Source organism: Trichosurus vulpecula, chromosome 1, assembly GCF_011100635.1.
Source record: "Trichosurus vulpecula isolate mTriVul1 chromosome 1, mTriVul1.pri, whole genome shotgun sequence".
Classification (NCBI taxonomy): Eukaryota; Metazoa; Chordata; class Mammalia; order Diprotodontia; family Phalangeridae; genus Trichosurus; species Trichosurus vulpecula.
This window is the reverse complement of record NC_050573.1, coordinates 286,625,201-286,642,212: the sequence shown is the minus strand read 5'-3', so window position 1 is coordinate 286,642,212 and position 17,012 is coordinate 286,625,201. Positions and strand designations below refer to the sequence as shown.

General features: G+C 37.2%; 1 protein-coding gene across 7 annotated transcripts in view; it reads left to right on the top strand.

Annotated features, from left to right (window-relative positions):
• NCOA2 (nuclear receptor coactivator 2) overlaps positions 1-17,012 on the top strand; it is a 328,725-nt gene that overhangs the window by 292,969 nt on the left and 18,744 nt on the right. For 5 of the 7 annotated variants that reach the window (XM_036740623.1, XM_036740614.1, XM_036740642.1 and 2 more), the window contains 4 exons: positions 3,473-3,638; positions 13,691-13,969; positions 14,730-14,807; positions 15,619-15,853. In XM_036740623.1, coding sequence (XP_036596518.1) covers positions 3,473-3,638; positions 13,691-13,969; positions 14,730-14,807; positions 15,619-15,853 — 758 coding nt within the window. The remainder of the gene's footprint in view (positions 1-3,472; positions 3,639-13,690; positions 13,970-14,729; positions 14,808-15,618; positions 15,854-17,012) is intronic. The other 2 variants (XM_036740652.1, XM_036740635.1) reach the window with 1 other exon arrangement.

Below are 17,012 nucleotides of genomic sequence, written 5' to 3'. Positions count from 1 at the left end.
TCCTGCTAGGTACGGGGTGTCCCCTGAGGGAAGGCCATCAAGGGCCAGGCCACGATTCTTCTGCCTGCCCCAAAGGACTTCCCCTAATGCAGAGAGTCTACCACTTCAACTGCTACCTCCAGCCTCCTCCTGAAGTGAGAAGGGGAGCCAAATCTCAAATTATGTGCGTGGTGCCTTTCGTATGTCCCTGAGAGAAGGTGGCAAGGCATCTTCCATCTGCCTGAAAGCAAGGACTTTTGTCTCTGCCAGCAGAAGGCAACTTCTACATCTTCCTTTCCCCTCACAAGTACCCCCTTCAATACCCAAGCTGTTTCCAAGGTCTGTCAATTTCAACTTTGCAACATCTCTCCAGTACATCCCCTTCTATCCTGACATTGCCACCACTTTGGTACAAGCCCTTATCAACTCACATCTGGATTGTTGCAATAGCCTGTTGGTGTGTTGGCCTGCCTCAAGTCTCTCCCTGTTCCAATCTACTTTCCATTCAGCCACTAAAGTAATTTTCCTAAAATAAAGTTCTAATTAACCTTCCTGCTGTACCCCCCGCCCCCATAAACTCCTGTGGCTTTCTGTTGCCTCCAAGATCAAATACAAAATGTTCTGTTTGACATTGAAAGCCCTTCATACCCTATAGCCCCCCTTTTTAGTTTTCTTTTTCTTTTTAAATTTTATTTATTTTAGTCTGAACTTAAGAAATAAAATAAACATTTCTATAACAGTAGAACAGAAAAAAATGATTGTACATGAAACTCCAAATCTATTATGTACACCTTGCTATACCTTTTAAATATATTGTTATATATATATTTTATATATGTGTGTGTGTGTGTGTGTGTGTGTGTGTGTATAAAATATAAAGTTATCGTGTAACTTTCTTTTTTTTTCCTTTTTTCTTCTCTCCCCAACCTTAGAGATGGCCACCATTGCACATAAATATGTGTGTGTGTGTGTGTGTGTGTGTGTAAACCTGTTCTATACATATACTTAATAGTTCTTTCTCCGGGTGCAGATAGCATCTTCCTTCTTCCATCTTACTCCCTGACACATATTCTCTGATCCAGTAACACTAGCCTTCCGGCTGTTCTAACAAACACGACATTCCATCTCTCCACCCTGGACATTTCCTCTGGCTGTCCCCCATATCTACAGTATTCTCTCTCTTCATCTCTGCCTCCTGGCTTCCATTAAGTCCTAACTAAAATCTCACTTTCCACAGGAATCCTTTCCTAACCCTCTTAATTCTTGTGCCTTCTCTCTCAATTATTTCTTGTTTATCTTATACATAGCTTGATTTGTACATATTTGTTTACATGTTGTCTCCCCCTTAGATAGTAAGCTCCTTCAGGCAGTGATTGTCTTTTGCCTTTTTTTTATATTCCCAGAGCTTAGCACAGTACCTGGCACAAAGTAGGTGCTTAATAAGTGTTTTTTTTTTTTATTGATTGATACAACCTCCACCCTAGTATAGGCTTTTATCTGCTCTCTCCTAAACTATTTCAGTAGATTTCTAATTAGTCTCTTTGTGTCAAGTCCCTCCACACTCAAGTCTGTATTCTTCTCTGCTGCCAGACTTCCTGGTTTTGACCAGGTCAATCAGTGACCTCGAATGGCTCCTTATTAACTAGAGGGAATCAGCTATAGAATCTTTGGCTGTCATTTAAACCTCTTCACAAACGTGATTAATTGCTATTCTCCCAATCTTCTTACATTTCACTTCCCTCCACACTCTCCAGAATCCTGCTGCTCTGGCTTACTTGATGCACCTTACACTAGACACCCCTTCTCCTGGCTTCGTGCTTTTGCACTGTCTAGCCCTCATGCCTGGAATATGCTGCTCCTCCCCACTTCCATCTCAACTTCCCTGCCTTACTTCAATCCCACCTTCTATAGAAAGCTTTTCCCTAGCTCTGTGTCTCTCCATCCACCCAGTTTTAGTGCCTTCTCTCTGAGGTTATCTTTATCTCCTTTTTATCTAGCTAGTTAAATGTGCTCTCCCCCATTTGAATGTGAGCTCCTGGAGAGCAAGGACACTGTTTTCCTGTGTGTGTGTGTGTGTTACCCAGCAGTTAGTGCGGTGCCTGGCACGTGTTGAGGGACTATAAATGCCAAATGAATGGCATGCCTATTTAGTGCTGTAGGTTTCAGGAAAAGAAGTGGCCACTGAGGGCATATGAGTGAAGTGCACTGAAAGAAGTCCTGGGGTTTGGACACATAGGATAAAGGATAAACACAAAGGATAAAGGCACAGAAGTAGAAATGTAGACATAGTACACAAAGTGTGAATAAATCAGTTTGGTTGAGATGGAGGGTTAAATTATTCCTTCAACAGATTATCTCAAGGATGACTAACCCTGATTCTGAGGTTTTGTGACTGGGAGAAATATGAAAGTTTGTAGTAGAAGCTGATTTGGGTTCAAGAGAGAATAATTAGTTTTAGATTAAGTTCAGATATATTTCACCTGAAGTGACAACAGAACAAGAAAACAGATGTCCAACTGGCAGTTAGAAGTATAAGGTTGAAACTTGAGAGAGACAGACTTACGAGATGCATTAAGTAAAAATACAGTCTCTGTTTTGGATTGTTTTCTTGTTGGTCATTTCAGTATTTATTATGTGTGACTTCCTTATCTTATATTGCCATGCTTTGCTATTGATACTCAAGTGATCTAAAATTCAATTCATCAAATATTTATTAAGCGTCAGGCACTATACCAGGTTCTAGGAATGCAAAAACTAAAGAATCCTTGCTTTCAAGAACCCTGCATTCTACTGAAAATAGAATTTGATGTATTTAGGTTTACATTTTAATATTTCATGTTCATCATACATATGTTTCTCAATGCCTGAATTAGATTCTTAGCTTCATATCTTTAATAATTCATTCTTACATCCTTGAGTTTTTTATTTGTTACCTAGAACTTGTTATGAATGATAGGGCTTGTTATAGATAAAGCATTCTTTTGATGCAACGGTATGGCAAATTGTTTATGAAAACTCAGGTATCATTACTCAAGTCATTGGCATTGAGTTGATTTAAAAGTTTTCTTAAAAGGCTTAAAACCCTTTTCCAGAGAATTTTATTTTCTATAGGGTTTTAGCTGTGGTGGTACAATGAGATTCTCACCTTTTAGTTCTTGAAACCAAATAAGATTAGTATCATCATTGCTCCAATCTGAATCATATCGTTAAAGATCAAATAAGCCTTTTAGATCAGTTATTTTCTTCTCTCACAGTTCAGAAAAGTTGTTTCATTTTATTTCAGTAATAACAAGTATATTATTAAAATACCTAAGTAAAAAGCTTACAAACACAAGTTCTCTTTCTAACCTACATCCACTGGTGAAACAGTTTACTTAGAACATTGGCTGGCTTAGTTCACTTACACTTTTGCTTCTGATGTTCATTACCCACGGTGCAGTAGATGATGTCCTTCAAACTGTTCTTGACCAAGGTTATATTTGACCTTTTGCAGGCAACCGTTTGGTACTTCTCCAGATGACTTGCTGTGTCCGCATCCTGCTTCAGAATCACCAAGTGATGAGGGAACTCTCCTGGATCAACTATATTTGGTATTACGGAATTTTGATGGCCTTGAAGAAATTGACCGAGCCTTGGGAATACCTGAACTAGTTAGCCAGGTACTTTAATTGCTTAAGAAGGTATCTTAAGATAGAATCTAAAGTATTAATTTTATTTTGATCCAAGTACTTTTCAGTTCACCTTTTCATATCAGTTTGAATTGGAAAAGGTCTCTTGAAATTCATCCTTGTCTGCCCATCTGTTGGCATTATTGAAGACAAGGGAAGATATTTATTGTAGGCAAGAACTTCAAAAAAAAATCTACCCCTTCATTCTTTCTCAAAAAGTATTTTATTAAAAAAATCTTTTTAAAGTATGTTATTGATGCATTTCTTTTGCCATTACTGTCCTTTCCTGGTACCTGCCCCTTTGTCACAAAGAAGTATTGTTAAGCAGTACAAACTGACCTATTAAAGTCTGTCAGCATATGCCTTGTTCTGTACTTGTAGTTGAACACCTTTCCACAAAGAGAAGGGTGCTATGTTTTATTTTTAGTCCTTTGGAAACAAAAACATTACATTAATCTGAGTTCTGCTGTCTCCTTTACGTAATTGTGGTAATCTTGCATATCTTTCCCTTTATTACACTTTTTCATGCTTAATATAGATTTTCCCAAGTTACTTTGACTTACTCATTTTCGTCATTTATTATAGCACAGAAAAATTCCAAGACTTTGTTTGGTCAACTACTGGGCACCCACTTTTCCTCCCAGTTTTTTACTATTAAAAAAAATGGCTGCTGTAAGTAAGTGATATGTCACCTTTCCTTTGACCTCCTTGGTGTATGTGCTTGATCAAAGGGTATAAACAGTTTACTCATTTTTCTAGCATAGCTACAAATTGTTTTTCGTAAATGTTAGGCCAGTTCACAGCTCCACCAACAATGCATTAGAGAGTCTGTCTCTCATTGACTGTTTCCATCAGGTCAGCAGGAACACTGGAACAGTCCTTGGAGGTGGGGAAGCATAGAGGATCAAGAACAGATTGTGATGGTTATTGACCTCAGAAAGTGATAGCACTTTTTGTGTTCCCTGCCCATCCTTTTGGCCTTATCATTTTTATGGGTTAGTGGGAGAAAAACTATGTTTGTTAAAGGAAAGCAAACTTTCTATAAACTATACTGTCTTAACACTTAACACTCAGTAGTTCACATTTAATTATTAACTAGTAGAGTGTTCTCTGCACATAGCAGTTTCTCAATAAATTGACTGATCTTTTGGAAGATAAAGAGCACAAAGATGTTCAAGACATTTTGGAGTAAAGGTGCCACAAAACTAAAGAGTGTCTGACATTAATGTTTGTTTAGTTGTATTCTTTTAAAATTTTCCTTCAGGGATATTCAAGCCACTTGGGATTGTACCATAAGTCTGTGGAACTCTATAAATCCCTAAGGAAGGCGTATAAGGATACAGGGAAGGATTAGGGGATGACTCTAGAGTAAACCTAAGTACAACATTCCTTTCTGGGAGTGTCTCGTTTATCAGAGTAGCATTAAAATGATTAATAAAGAGCGTGAGGGAAGGGTTATCTCTCTCTGGGCTTCAAGAGTGTGGCCTTTCTGAGGACTATTAACCGTGAAGGCAGTACGGGTCTCAAAAACTCTAGCTTGTGCTACAATCCAGTTCTCCTCTGGAAATACCTGAATGTAGCTAGTGTATGCTCAAGTCTCCACAGGTGTGGATTTAAAAGGCTCTCAATTCCTCCATTACTTAAGTTAGTGATATATATTGGATATAGAACTGACTTTTTTCCCCACTCCCCAGGGGAAAAAAATGCAGAAAACACTTTTATTATTATGGTGCGTTTGGTGAAGCAGTTTGACATCGTGGAATAGTTGCTGGATTTGGAGTGGAAAAGAACCTAAGTTTAGATCCCGCTTGTACGTAAACTAGGGCAAGTCACTTAACCTCTCTGACCCCTGTAAAACCAAGATAACAAGAGCTCTGTAGTACCTCCCTCACAGATTTGTTATGAAGCTCATTAAATGAAATGGTGTTAGTAAAACACTTCTCACAAGCATTATAAAAAATGTCAGTATTATTATTACTTTGTCCAGGAGTGAGTTGGGAAGTATGGAAAGTGTTGTTAGCTCTGCCTCTTGAAAGTCCTAGTCAGTTTTTGTGTAAATAAGATGTATTAAAAAAAAAACAAACAAACCTTTGGTTTACTGTAGAAAAAGCTGGGAAAAAACATACTTTTCTGTCACCATCACCTTCTCCCCTTCAGCCTGTCTGCATGAATCATTTTTATTTCCAGAGATGTTAACCATCACTAAAAAAGCTCCTTGTGTGTAATCCTTTTCTTAGAGTTAGTTAAAAAGTCAGATTTCCTCTTCCTATCGTTGGTGTCTTGTGAAACTTTTTTTAAAAAAGTTTTATCATAACTCCCAGTGCTCAGCAGAAATAAGTGGGAGTTCAGATGTTAATTCATATTGAGAACATCAGGATAGAAAAAAATTACTATAGATTTAAAAGTATAACCTAAAATAAATCAAGAAGGAAAAATAAAAGCTAAATGTTTCCTATATGACTAGTTTCCTTTGCTTTTAGTTAGAATTTTAAATGATTCAGCATATGGAATTGCTGTCTTGATATTCATTGTTTTTACTTTAGAATATTTGATCCTCTGTACTACTAAATGACATAATGCTTTACCTCATCAGAACTGATGTCACTTCATCAGGTGCTATTTTAGTCCCCTTTTTCTCACTTATTTGTATTATTTCTCACTTGAGTTCATCAAACCCAGTGTGTATTCCTTTTACATTATAAAATATATATCTAAAGTATATTTTGAATTAAATTACAGAGACATGACTAATAATAACTTTAGAAAATGAGACTTCCTCATTGGGAGAAATTATATGCCATAAAATTTACTTAATGAAAATGCCTAGTCTGTTAAATGCCTGTTATTGTTAATATTCTAAGATGGTTTCCTAGATATAGTCAGGCCAATAATTTGACAAAAAGGCTCCTATGGAAAAGTTCACCATATCCACAGCTTTCACAAATACATAAGGCTCCTTGTGAGGTCTGTGTAGCAGTGGAGGTGGGCCTAGGAAACCAAAAGCTGTAGTAGCAAATTGGCTTTGATGATTCCAAAACCAGAAAAATCACCTTACTTCTAGAGTGTTCTTCTGGGAATCTTGAAAGGTAAAAGAGACATGTGGTCAAGTGAAAACAGTTTGGGTTTGAATCCTTGGCTTCAGTCAAGTCACTTCCCTTCCCTGGGCCTACAGAATGAAGGATTTGGACTAGCTGATCTACAAGATCCCTTCTCATTCTAAATCAGGCCTGCAGAACCTGCAGCCCACGGGCCATTTGTGGCATGCCAAAGGATTTGAGGTGGCCCATGAAAAATGTAGAAGAAAACATCCTCAAAAGCCATCCAAAACAGCAGCAGGTTTTGCAGGCCTACTCTAAATCCTTGAAATAGGGCCATGATTCCAGTTGAGCCCAAAAGCTCGAGTGCTGCTTCTGAACGAATTAAAACTGTCTTTTGACTGGGGGTAGAGGGATACCTTTCAGGGGTGGGGAACCTGCGGCTTGTGGCTTTCTAGGTCCCTAGGGGCAGCCTTTTGACTGAGTCAAGTTTTACAGAACAAATCCTTTTGTTAAGGGGATTTGTTCTATGAAGTTTGGACTCAGTCAAAGGTCTGCACTTGAGGACCTAGAAGGCCACAGGTTCCCCACCCCTGCCTTAGGCCAAAAATATTCATATTGCTCATCTGAATGAGACAGTACTACTACTAGGTTTATACCCCAAAGAAATCAAGAAAGAAGAAAAAGGTCTACATAAACAAAAATATTGCATTTATTTTTGTGGTGACAGAGAAACTAAATAAAGATAGTGCCCATTAGTTGGGTGAATGGCAAAACAAATTATGGTATATGAATGTAATGCAATACTTTTGTGTTGTAAGAAATGATGAAGGGAGTGGTTTTAGAGTCTCCTCAGAAGAATGATATGAGCAGATGCAGAGTCATTTGAGCGGAAATAAGAGATTAATTTATAAAATAACATTATAAAGACAAAAAAGCTTTGAAAGATCCTAGAATTCTGAGCAATACAGTAACCAACTATGGTTGAAACATACCACCTTCCTGATAGATATTAGTCTTAAGTCTTGGGTGTTTTTGTTTTGTTTTGTTTTACAGCAATAATTTGTCAGTACTTGCCTTTTTTGTTTTCAATCACACTTTCCTTTGCCCTTTACTTACTTGTATGACTGATCCTGTTTCATTTGGGCCTTTAATTATCCTAAAAGTATTGATTTCCACAGAACTGAAATTGCTATTTGAAGTATGCCTTTTAGAAGCTGCTTTTTTTTGGCAATATCTATTCTGAAAATCCTCAGAATTAAAAACAAATGAGTAATGAAACATGTATGTATGCTATTAAATCCAGCTTTCAACTGACAGTTGTTAATGGAGAAACTAGCTCAGTCTGGCTGATCAAGGACAGGCATTATGAATCAGCCAGTGTCATCAGAAGCATAAATGCATATTACACAATGAAGCCATATTAAAATTATTACCCGTCCCAAGTAATTCACACATCACTGTATTAGGTTTTGGTCCCAGCTATACATTGTCATAGAAATGTTTGATCCATTTAACTTTTCCTGTTGTTGTCAGGTTTTTTTTTTTGAGTACTCATGGATCTTATTGTCTTTTGTAATTACCTCAATCTGTTATTTGGTTAAAAATACACCAACTTATAGACGTGAAAGGCATATGATCTGCCTCTCTTCTAATTTTCTTACATATGATCATTAATATTAAGGTCACAAATCTATTTTTAATTTATTGTTGAATATAACATAAGATGTTGGTCTAAATCTAAGCAGTGCCAGAAGCACATAATATTCAAGTATTAAGTCTTTGAGGAGCACTGTATAATTGAATCTATGCAAGTATTAATAGTTTTTTCCTTTGGTAGATCAATACCTAAATATCTTGAGCATTTTTTAGGAACGGGATTTCAGTTTCTATTATGACCTCTTGGATTTTTCTTATTATTATATAAAGATGTTTATTTTTGAGAGGGTTTTTTTTGTAGATTACAACTTTGCTGAAGGTATAGTCTTTTCTGAGTAAACCATTGAGTCACAAGCAAATATGAATAGTTTTATGTCCCCATTCCATCCTGTCCATCTAATCCATTGCCTCCTCTGTCATTCGCACTCTTTCACTTATTTTCAGTCTCTCCTTTTCTGCTGGCACATTCCCTGCTGCCTATAAACAGTAAGGCTGCCTTCTCCCAGCCTCAAAAAAACATCTCTTGATTCTTTCATCCCTGTTAACTGTCCTCTGCCCTTTGCAGCTAAACTCCTTGCTGACCTCCGACTGCTTTTCACACACCTCACGCTAGATGTCCAGTAGACATCTTAAACTCAATATCTTGTTTAAAATGGAACTCATTATCTTTCTCTTTAAACCCTCCCCACCTCCTACCTTCCGTACTATGTTAGAGGACAATGCCATCCTCCCAGTCCCTCAGGCTCACAACCTAGTGTCATCCCCAACTCATCACTATCTCCCACCCCTCATATCCAGTCTGTTACCAAGGCCTGTCAATTTCACATTTGAAACATTTCTCGGGGGGTGCTAGGTGGCGCAGCGAATAGAGCACCGGCCCTGGATTCAGGAGGACCTGATTTCAAATCCAGCCGTAGACACTTGACACACTTGCTAGCTGTGTGACCTTGGACACGTCACTTAAAGAAAAAGAAAGAAACATTTCTCCAATACATCCCCTTCTCTTTTGTGACCCTGCCACCACTCTAGTGCAGGCCCTTACCATCTCATATACTTGGATTACTACAATAGCCTACTGGTAGGTCTGTTTACCTCAAGTCTCTCCCCACCCAGTTCATCCTGCGTTCAACCACCAAAGTGCTTTTTCCAAAAGTACAGGTCCTACCATGTCATCCCACCTTTCCACTCAAGAAAACTCTAGTGGCTCCTGTTTGACATTCAAAACCCTTCATAACCTTTCTACCTTGCTAGTCATCTTACAATTTAGCACTTTCCACATACTCAGTGATCCAGTGACACTGGCCTCTTTCTGTTCTACAGACAAGGCACTCTATCTTCTAGGCATTTTCTCTGACTGTCCCTCATGCCTGGAATTCTCTCCTGCTTCGTGTATGCCTACTACCTTCCTTGGCTTCCTTTTGAGATCCAACCAAAATCCCATCTTCTGCAGGAGGCCTTTCTCAACCCCTCTTAATTCTAGTAATACTTTCCCTCTTATAATTATTTCCTGGTTATGTTGTGTACGGCTTGTTTTATCATACTTTTACTTGTTTGTTTGCTTCCCCATTAGACTGGGAGCTCCTTGAGGACAAGGGCTGCCCTTAGATTAAGCAAAATAACTGGAGACATATTACCGCTTTGCCCAGTGTCTGGCACGCAGCGGGCACTTAACAAATGTTTATTGACTAACTGAATGCCTGTCTTTACAACTTTAATTGCTTTCTCCTATCCTATTTTTGTTGCTAGCATTTCTTGAACTATATCAAATAATAGCAGGGGAGAACAGCTTACTTAACTTACTTATTGGGAATACTTCTAATTCCATCGCAAATGATGCTTGACTTTAGTTTTAGACACTTTTTTATGATACTAAAAAAAGAACCCTTTATACCTGTATCTTGTAGGGAAGTCAAAAGCTTTTTCTGAATCTTTCGAGATAAACATATGGATGTTTAAAGTAAATATTCAATTAATTAGTTCAATTCAATTAAATAATTCAATTAATATTGGCCTATAGTTTTCTTGTGCTTTATGTTTCTTCGGTTTACATATTAGCACGATATTTGTCTTATAAAAGGACTTTGCTAGAGTGCTTTCTTTATCATTTTGGGGAAATAATTTGTGTAGTATTGGTACTAATTGTTCTTTAAAAGTGAATCCATCAGAATTAGGAGTATTTCTTCTCTTCCTTTTCTCACCCCCGTCACCCTTTAATTCTTTTATAGACTAGTTCCATGTCTTTTTCTGTTATTTAACTATTCAAGATCTCTATCTGGACATCTGTACTTTCTTTTGTGTTCTCAGTTTTGGTAGCATGTAACAGCTTAGTAGGTTCTGATATGTATTTCTTTAATTCTGGTTATGTTATGATTTCATCTTACTTTGCTATGTATTTATTTTCTGCCTTTTTCTTAAGTAAGCTAAAGATTTATCTATTTTATTGGTCTTTTACACAAACCTGCTTTTAATTTTATTTAGATGTTTTGGTTTCCAGCTTACCTATTTCTTTCTTAACATTTCCTCATGTGTTTATATTGAGTTTGTTTTTTAGCTTTTGGATTTCTTAAAATACATATTCAGTTTATGAACACTAACAGGACTTGGATCAGTTGATACAAAAATATTATAATGTTGCTTGGGAATAAAAATTTTCATCCTGTCTTTCTTTTCTTTGCCTTATAGAGTTTTTAAAAAATGAACCGTCATGTTAGTTAACACAGTTTAGTCCTTTCGAGATGTGCTTAGATTTGGGTCTTTCTAATACTAGTTCTCCTTTTCTATTTTTTATTAATTATGTCTTTAGGGATTTAATCCACCCCCCAAGACTGCTTTAGCTCCATCCCAGAAAAACATAACAAACAAAATCAAGTTTAAGAGTAGGAGAAAATGACTTGACTACTTAAATTGAATAAGAAAAAAGAGAATAATTAGATAACTAGAAAAAGGAAGGAATAAAAAAGATTAATAAGTTAAACAAGACTTCAAAACTGGGGAAAGGATTGACAAATTGGGGGGATAGGTATTCTTTGAGGGTGAAAGCAAGTGAGCCCATGTGAATAGGGTTGCTTTAAAGTAGATTAAGCAAAATAACTGGAGACATATTACTGTGTTTGTGGAGGAAGAAGGGAAAAAATCCGAATTTGAAGAAATAAAACAATATTAGAGACAAGTGAAGGAAAGTGTAAACTTAACTCTAATCCCTTTAAATGGGAATGGTCCCGTAGAATAAAACAATCAACAGATTGAATAAGAAAACAAGGCCCCATAATTTGTTGTTTACAAGAATTATACCTAAAAAGCAGTCTTAAAGAAAATAAAAATGAAGGACTAGTACAGAATTTACCATGCATCCAAATAAGCAGGAATTAAAATCATTCTGTCGTGCAAAGCAAAAACAAAAATTCACTACATAAAAAGAGGTAAACAAGGAAACTGTATTATGCTGAAAGGAGCCATAGACAACAAACCAATATCACTATCAAATGTATATGCTCCAAACAACTTAGGGAGAATTCGCTGAATTACGTGAGGATATAGTTAGGGATACTTTCCTCCCATTTTCTTGGTTCTGGCCTGAATCTATGATCATAATCAGTGTTAGGGATTTCTAATGTAGAAACTAACTGGTACAAATTGGCAAATTGTTTTTGTTTATTAGGCAGGAATTGGAGTCATGTTTTCCTGATTCCAAGGCCATACCTTCTTCACTAGGCCATGCCATTTACTGCTTTTTCATTATCCTGCATGGCATCTGACAAATGAAGTGTAAATCTAAATCAAAACATTTGAGTTTTAAAAAAAAAAAAAGCTTTATTTTTGTCTCCTAGTTTCACTTATCATGAGAATATCAATAGTGCTATGATTTGGTCCTTGGATGTTGGTCGGTTTGTTGGTGATTGAATAGAAGTCTCAAAATTAGCACACCTTTAGTTAAGTTAATATTTACAGATAACTTAAAAACTATGTGCTTCTTTGCATTCCCTGTCTCCCTTTCTATACCTCCACAATCCTTATGCAGAAGCAAAAGAAAAACACAGTGCTGAGCTCCATTTTGTATTTTCTTTGTTTCTTGAATTGTCATTGCAAAGAATTCTTTACCTTATGGCCAGTGAGAATCCTCTGTTTTATTAGCCAGGTTGGTCTCAGACAGCAGATTCAGTCTCTCAAAACCAAAGCTTTTCTAAAATGGTAGAACCTGCCAGAGTTTGTTTCCCCTCTAGAAAAACCCTTAAGAATCAAAAGTCATCTCCATGCCATGATGAGGCTACAGTATGAGCTATCACAAAATAAGCTAGATGATGCTTTATTATATAACAGTTGTTGTAATTATCATTAAAATGTTAAGAAATGTTAGGCCAGTAATTTCACACAGCCCGAAAGAAAACTGGTTTCCATTAACAAATATTATCTGCCTATAGAAGTTTTGACTTGAGGTATAAATCATATACTGACTAGAATGAAGCCAAAGAAGATAAGTAAAGGTTGGTTTGTGTCATTTCAAATAAAGTTAACCACATCAAGTAAAGAAAGTATGTCCTAGTTTTTGGTTCAAAAAATTCTAGACTCTGAGCATCGGGGTTACACATTATGTTCCCATAATAGAAAGTAGCAGGAGGATAGATACCACCTCTCTTCTTTCTCTATGGCAAGGACAGACGAGTAGTCAGGTTGGACAGAGATAATTTTCATTGGCTCCCCAGCAGCTATGACTAGAGCCCTGGGAGAGATTGCAAAGTATGCCAAATGCATCTCTTGAACTTAATTCCCATGCCCTGTAGAAACTGATTATTCTGCTCTAGCTCTCCAGAATTCCTCACCTCATACAACTAAATTTTGTTCTAGTCTTCCTATTAAACTTGGGCTAATCTCCCAAGGAATAAGTGCCTCTTAAAAGAAGTAATGTTAATCTAAATATATCCTTAATTCATGAAATTGGGAAGGAAAGATTTTTTCAGCAAAACAAATTAAGTTCTTGGAGAAAGATTAGATTTAACTTGAAACACCAGCCTAGAGCTAATATCATATGAATATGCTTCAGCACTGCAAGGATCCACTATTTACTACCTAACTGCATAAATTGCTGTGGCTAAAAAAAATTAATTACCAGCCTTGTGAACAGCCTTTCTTCAAGGCCTTCTGTTCAAATTCTCTCAAGTTGGTAAGACCTGCCAGAGCTTGCTTTCTGCTTGGCATTGCCTTCAGGAACACAGGTCATCTCCATGTACAAATGGGATTTTGAAGATTGTATAAATATCTCAGTCATTAGTATCAAGAGGAAATGTGCTTAAGTTATTTGGCTATTGTTTTCAGATGCTTTTAAAAATTGTTATTATTTGAATTTCTTCATAGAGCCAAGCTGTTGATCCAGAGCCATTCTCAAGTCAAGAATCCAGCCTCATCATAGAGCAAAAACCCCCAGTTTTTCCTCAACAATATGCATCTCAGGCTCAAATGGCGCCGGGTAGCTATACACCCATGCAGGATCCCAACTTTCATACACTTGGACAGCGGCCAAGTTATGCCACACTACGTATGCAACCTAGACCAGGCCTTAGGCCAACTGGCATAGTACAAAACCAGCCCAATCAGCTGAGACTTCAACTCCAACATAGGCTTCAAGCACAGCAGGTATGTTATTTTATTTTGCGTATATGTGATACATCTGGACTTGAGGTGGCTGGTATTGAAGGGCTTCATTATCAATCCACTTCTGAAAAAGCGAAAACTACTCCAGTGGGCCCTAACAGTTCCCCATCTTCTACCCTCTTTGCTTTTTTCTCTTCTCTCTCTTCCATCTTTTCCTTTCTGGCTTAGTCCCAGTTCATGGCATAGTTTGAGGCTCAGGAGAAGGTGTTCCTCTTAAAAAAAAGAAGTCCCACTTCAGGATTCATATGGCCATTGCTTGCTGATAGGTAATAGGATGTACCACATGATAAAGCAAATGTATACATAACTTCACATGATATTTAGTACAGGAGAATGTGTCATTTTACTATATATGACTTACTGCTTACTGTCAAAATAGTAGCACTGAACTTTTTCTGTAGCAGAGTAAAATCCAAGTCTCATTTTCAATGTATTTGTTAGACCTTATCTTCTACCCTTGGCCACATTTTCTAATCATCTTCTTCCCCTCCCACTTGAATACTTTGAATTATTGAATATTTTAATCATCAAATATTCCAAAATACTTTCTGAATTGTAAGCAGTGTGGAAACTCAAGGATTAAGAATCCTAAGAGAAAGAGTTCAGCTGCCAATAATATGATTTTAATTTTAGACCCTATCTTAAAGCTTGCACCCTGCCTGCAGCTTGTAAATTTTTTAACAGGGCTGAAATAAAATGTATTCTTTCCAACTTTTTATGTTTGGTATATGTGTGCATTTAGAATCGCCAGCCACTTATGAATCAAATCAGCAATGTCTCCAATATGAACCTGACCCTGAGGCCTGGAGTACCAACACAGGTGAGGGAGCGGAAGCTACAAAATTCTTCTGTTTTAATACTTACCTATTTTGTCCCTAACTATGTTGATCAATTCTTCCTCTTTGATATCCTGGGCATAATAATCTGTTAAGTCATGGGATATGAAAATTGACCACACTGGATGTATAATGTCATCTGGTTATCCTCCCATCACTTGCTTTCCCATTCTCCTAATTGCTACAGAATTTATATTCTCCAATATAAACAAAATCCCTAATGCCGTAGTTAGGACCCATTTAGCTGCCTACACCTATTCCTTATGCCTCCTCCCTCCTCTGGCTGTCACCATTTGTTTTATTCCCTTTCTATTCCATTCTAATTGCTTTCCTTATGTTTGTCCCTCCTATCATCTCCTCTCTTCTCACTGCCTCCTCCTTCTGTCTCACCTCGGCTTTTAGGGACCTGTCTGGGAGAACACAGTATTATGAAAGGCCTGATGGTTCACTTTTTTGAAACCTCAGAATATTTATAGTGAGGCACTAACCTGCCATCATCAGGGTTCATCGGAGAAATCCTTTTTATCCATGAGACCATGTTATGTTTTGAGGTTCATGTGGTTCTTCTGATAACCGTTCTGTTCCATAGCAGGGCATATTATACAAGACTTCATTGTAATCATTCTTTGTGTGGAACTTGGATCAGAATGCTGGCTTTTTTACCATTTCTGTGATTTGACTTGAGACAGTTTAGAGGACCTGCTTCATGTCTAGTGTCACATCTAGTATTCGGTGTATATGAATTTTTACATTTTTGTGCCTGTCCCCAGTCTTTACCACCTCTCCTTGTTTTAGGGACCTATCAATGCACAGATGCTGGCCCAAAGACAGAGAGAGATCCTGAACCAACACCTACGGCAGAGACAAATGCATCAGCAGCAGCAAGTTCAGCAACGAACTCTGATGATGCGAGGACAAGGGTTGAATATGACACCAAGTATGGTAGCCTCTGGTGGCATACCAGCAACTATGAGCAACCCCAGGATTCCCCAGGCAAATGCCCAGCAGTTTCCATTTCCTCCAAACTACGGTACTGGACTTACATCCCCACCACCTTTCACCAGTCCTTTCTCCCCAGTGTCCCCCAGTCCTGGGTCACAGCTCCTCTCTCACAGCTCCTTGCATGGCTCCCAGATGAATCTGGCTAACCAGGGAATGATGGGAAACATGGGAGGACAGTTTGGGCCTGTCATGAGTCCCCAAATGCAGCACAATACCTTCCAGTTTCCCAGCTCAGGTACCACCTTTTCTCTGAGTGCAGGTCTTACTTTAAGAATGACCGAAGTAAGTGTGTGTGTGTGTACACTGCGTGTGCATGTATGAGTGTATGTGTGTGTGTGTGTGTGTGTGTGTAGTAGTTATGATTTTTATATGTCTGACTGTGTCTTTACACAAATATCTATATATTTTTAAAGTCTCTGGGTCTGACTCAAACAAATCAATATATTTCTATAACTATATGTAATAGAGAAAGAAAGAAACTAATTTCTCACAAATAAGATATCAAGGGTATGCTCAAATCTTTTGTAAATAAGAGTTATTGGATGCTACATATATAAACACTACAGAAGGCCTTAATATTGATTTGTTTTTGAACATCATTCTCAAGAGATTAATTATCAGATATGTAATGTTATGACTATTAATACTTCGCATGCATGTATCAATGTTAACAGTTTAATTATTCACAGAATTAGCTGATTATATTGACTTTATTTTTTTAATGATCTTTTTCCTAGACTTTGCCAGAACTATCTGTAACCTTTCTTTGTGTTTACAAAGTTTAGATTGCTACTCCATTATAGGGACAAAAAGACATTTTTTAAGATTTAATTTTTACTGCATAATTGTGATCTCATTTTATAACTGATTTAGTTACTAATTGTAAATGCATGTTGTACTAATGTGCTGGGCATGAATTTGATTAGCTTCATATTAAAACTTTTCCTATTTCCCTTCTTATATACTGTCCTTGGCACCATGTTCTGAGAACCCAATTCCTTTCTAGTATGATGATTTTGCAGAGTCTAATCAGAGTTTTAGCTCTGCTATCATTTAAATAGACTCAGAAGAACAAGAACACATTTTTCAAAATTTGGGTGTTTTTTTTTCCTCAGGCTTTACTCAAGTGTCAGAATAGACCATTATAATAAAGATAAAAGAAGTTAGTCATGAATAGTTGTTTTTCA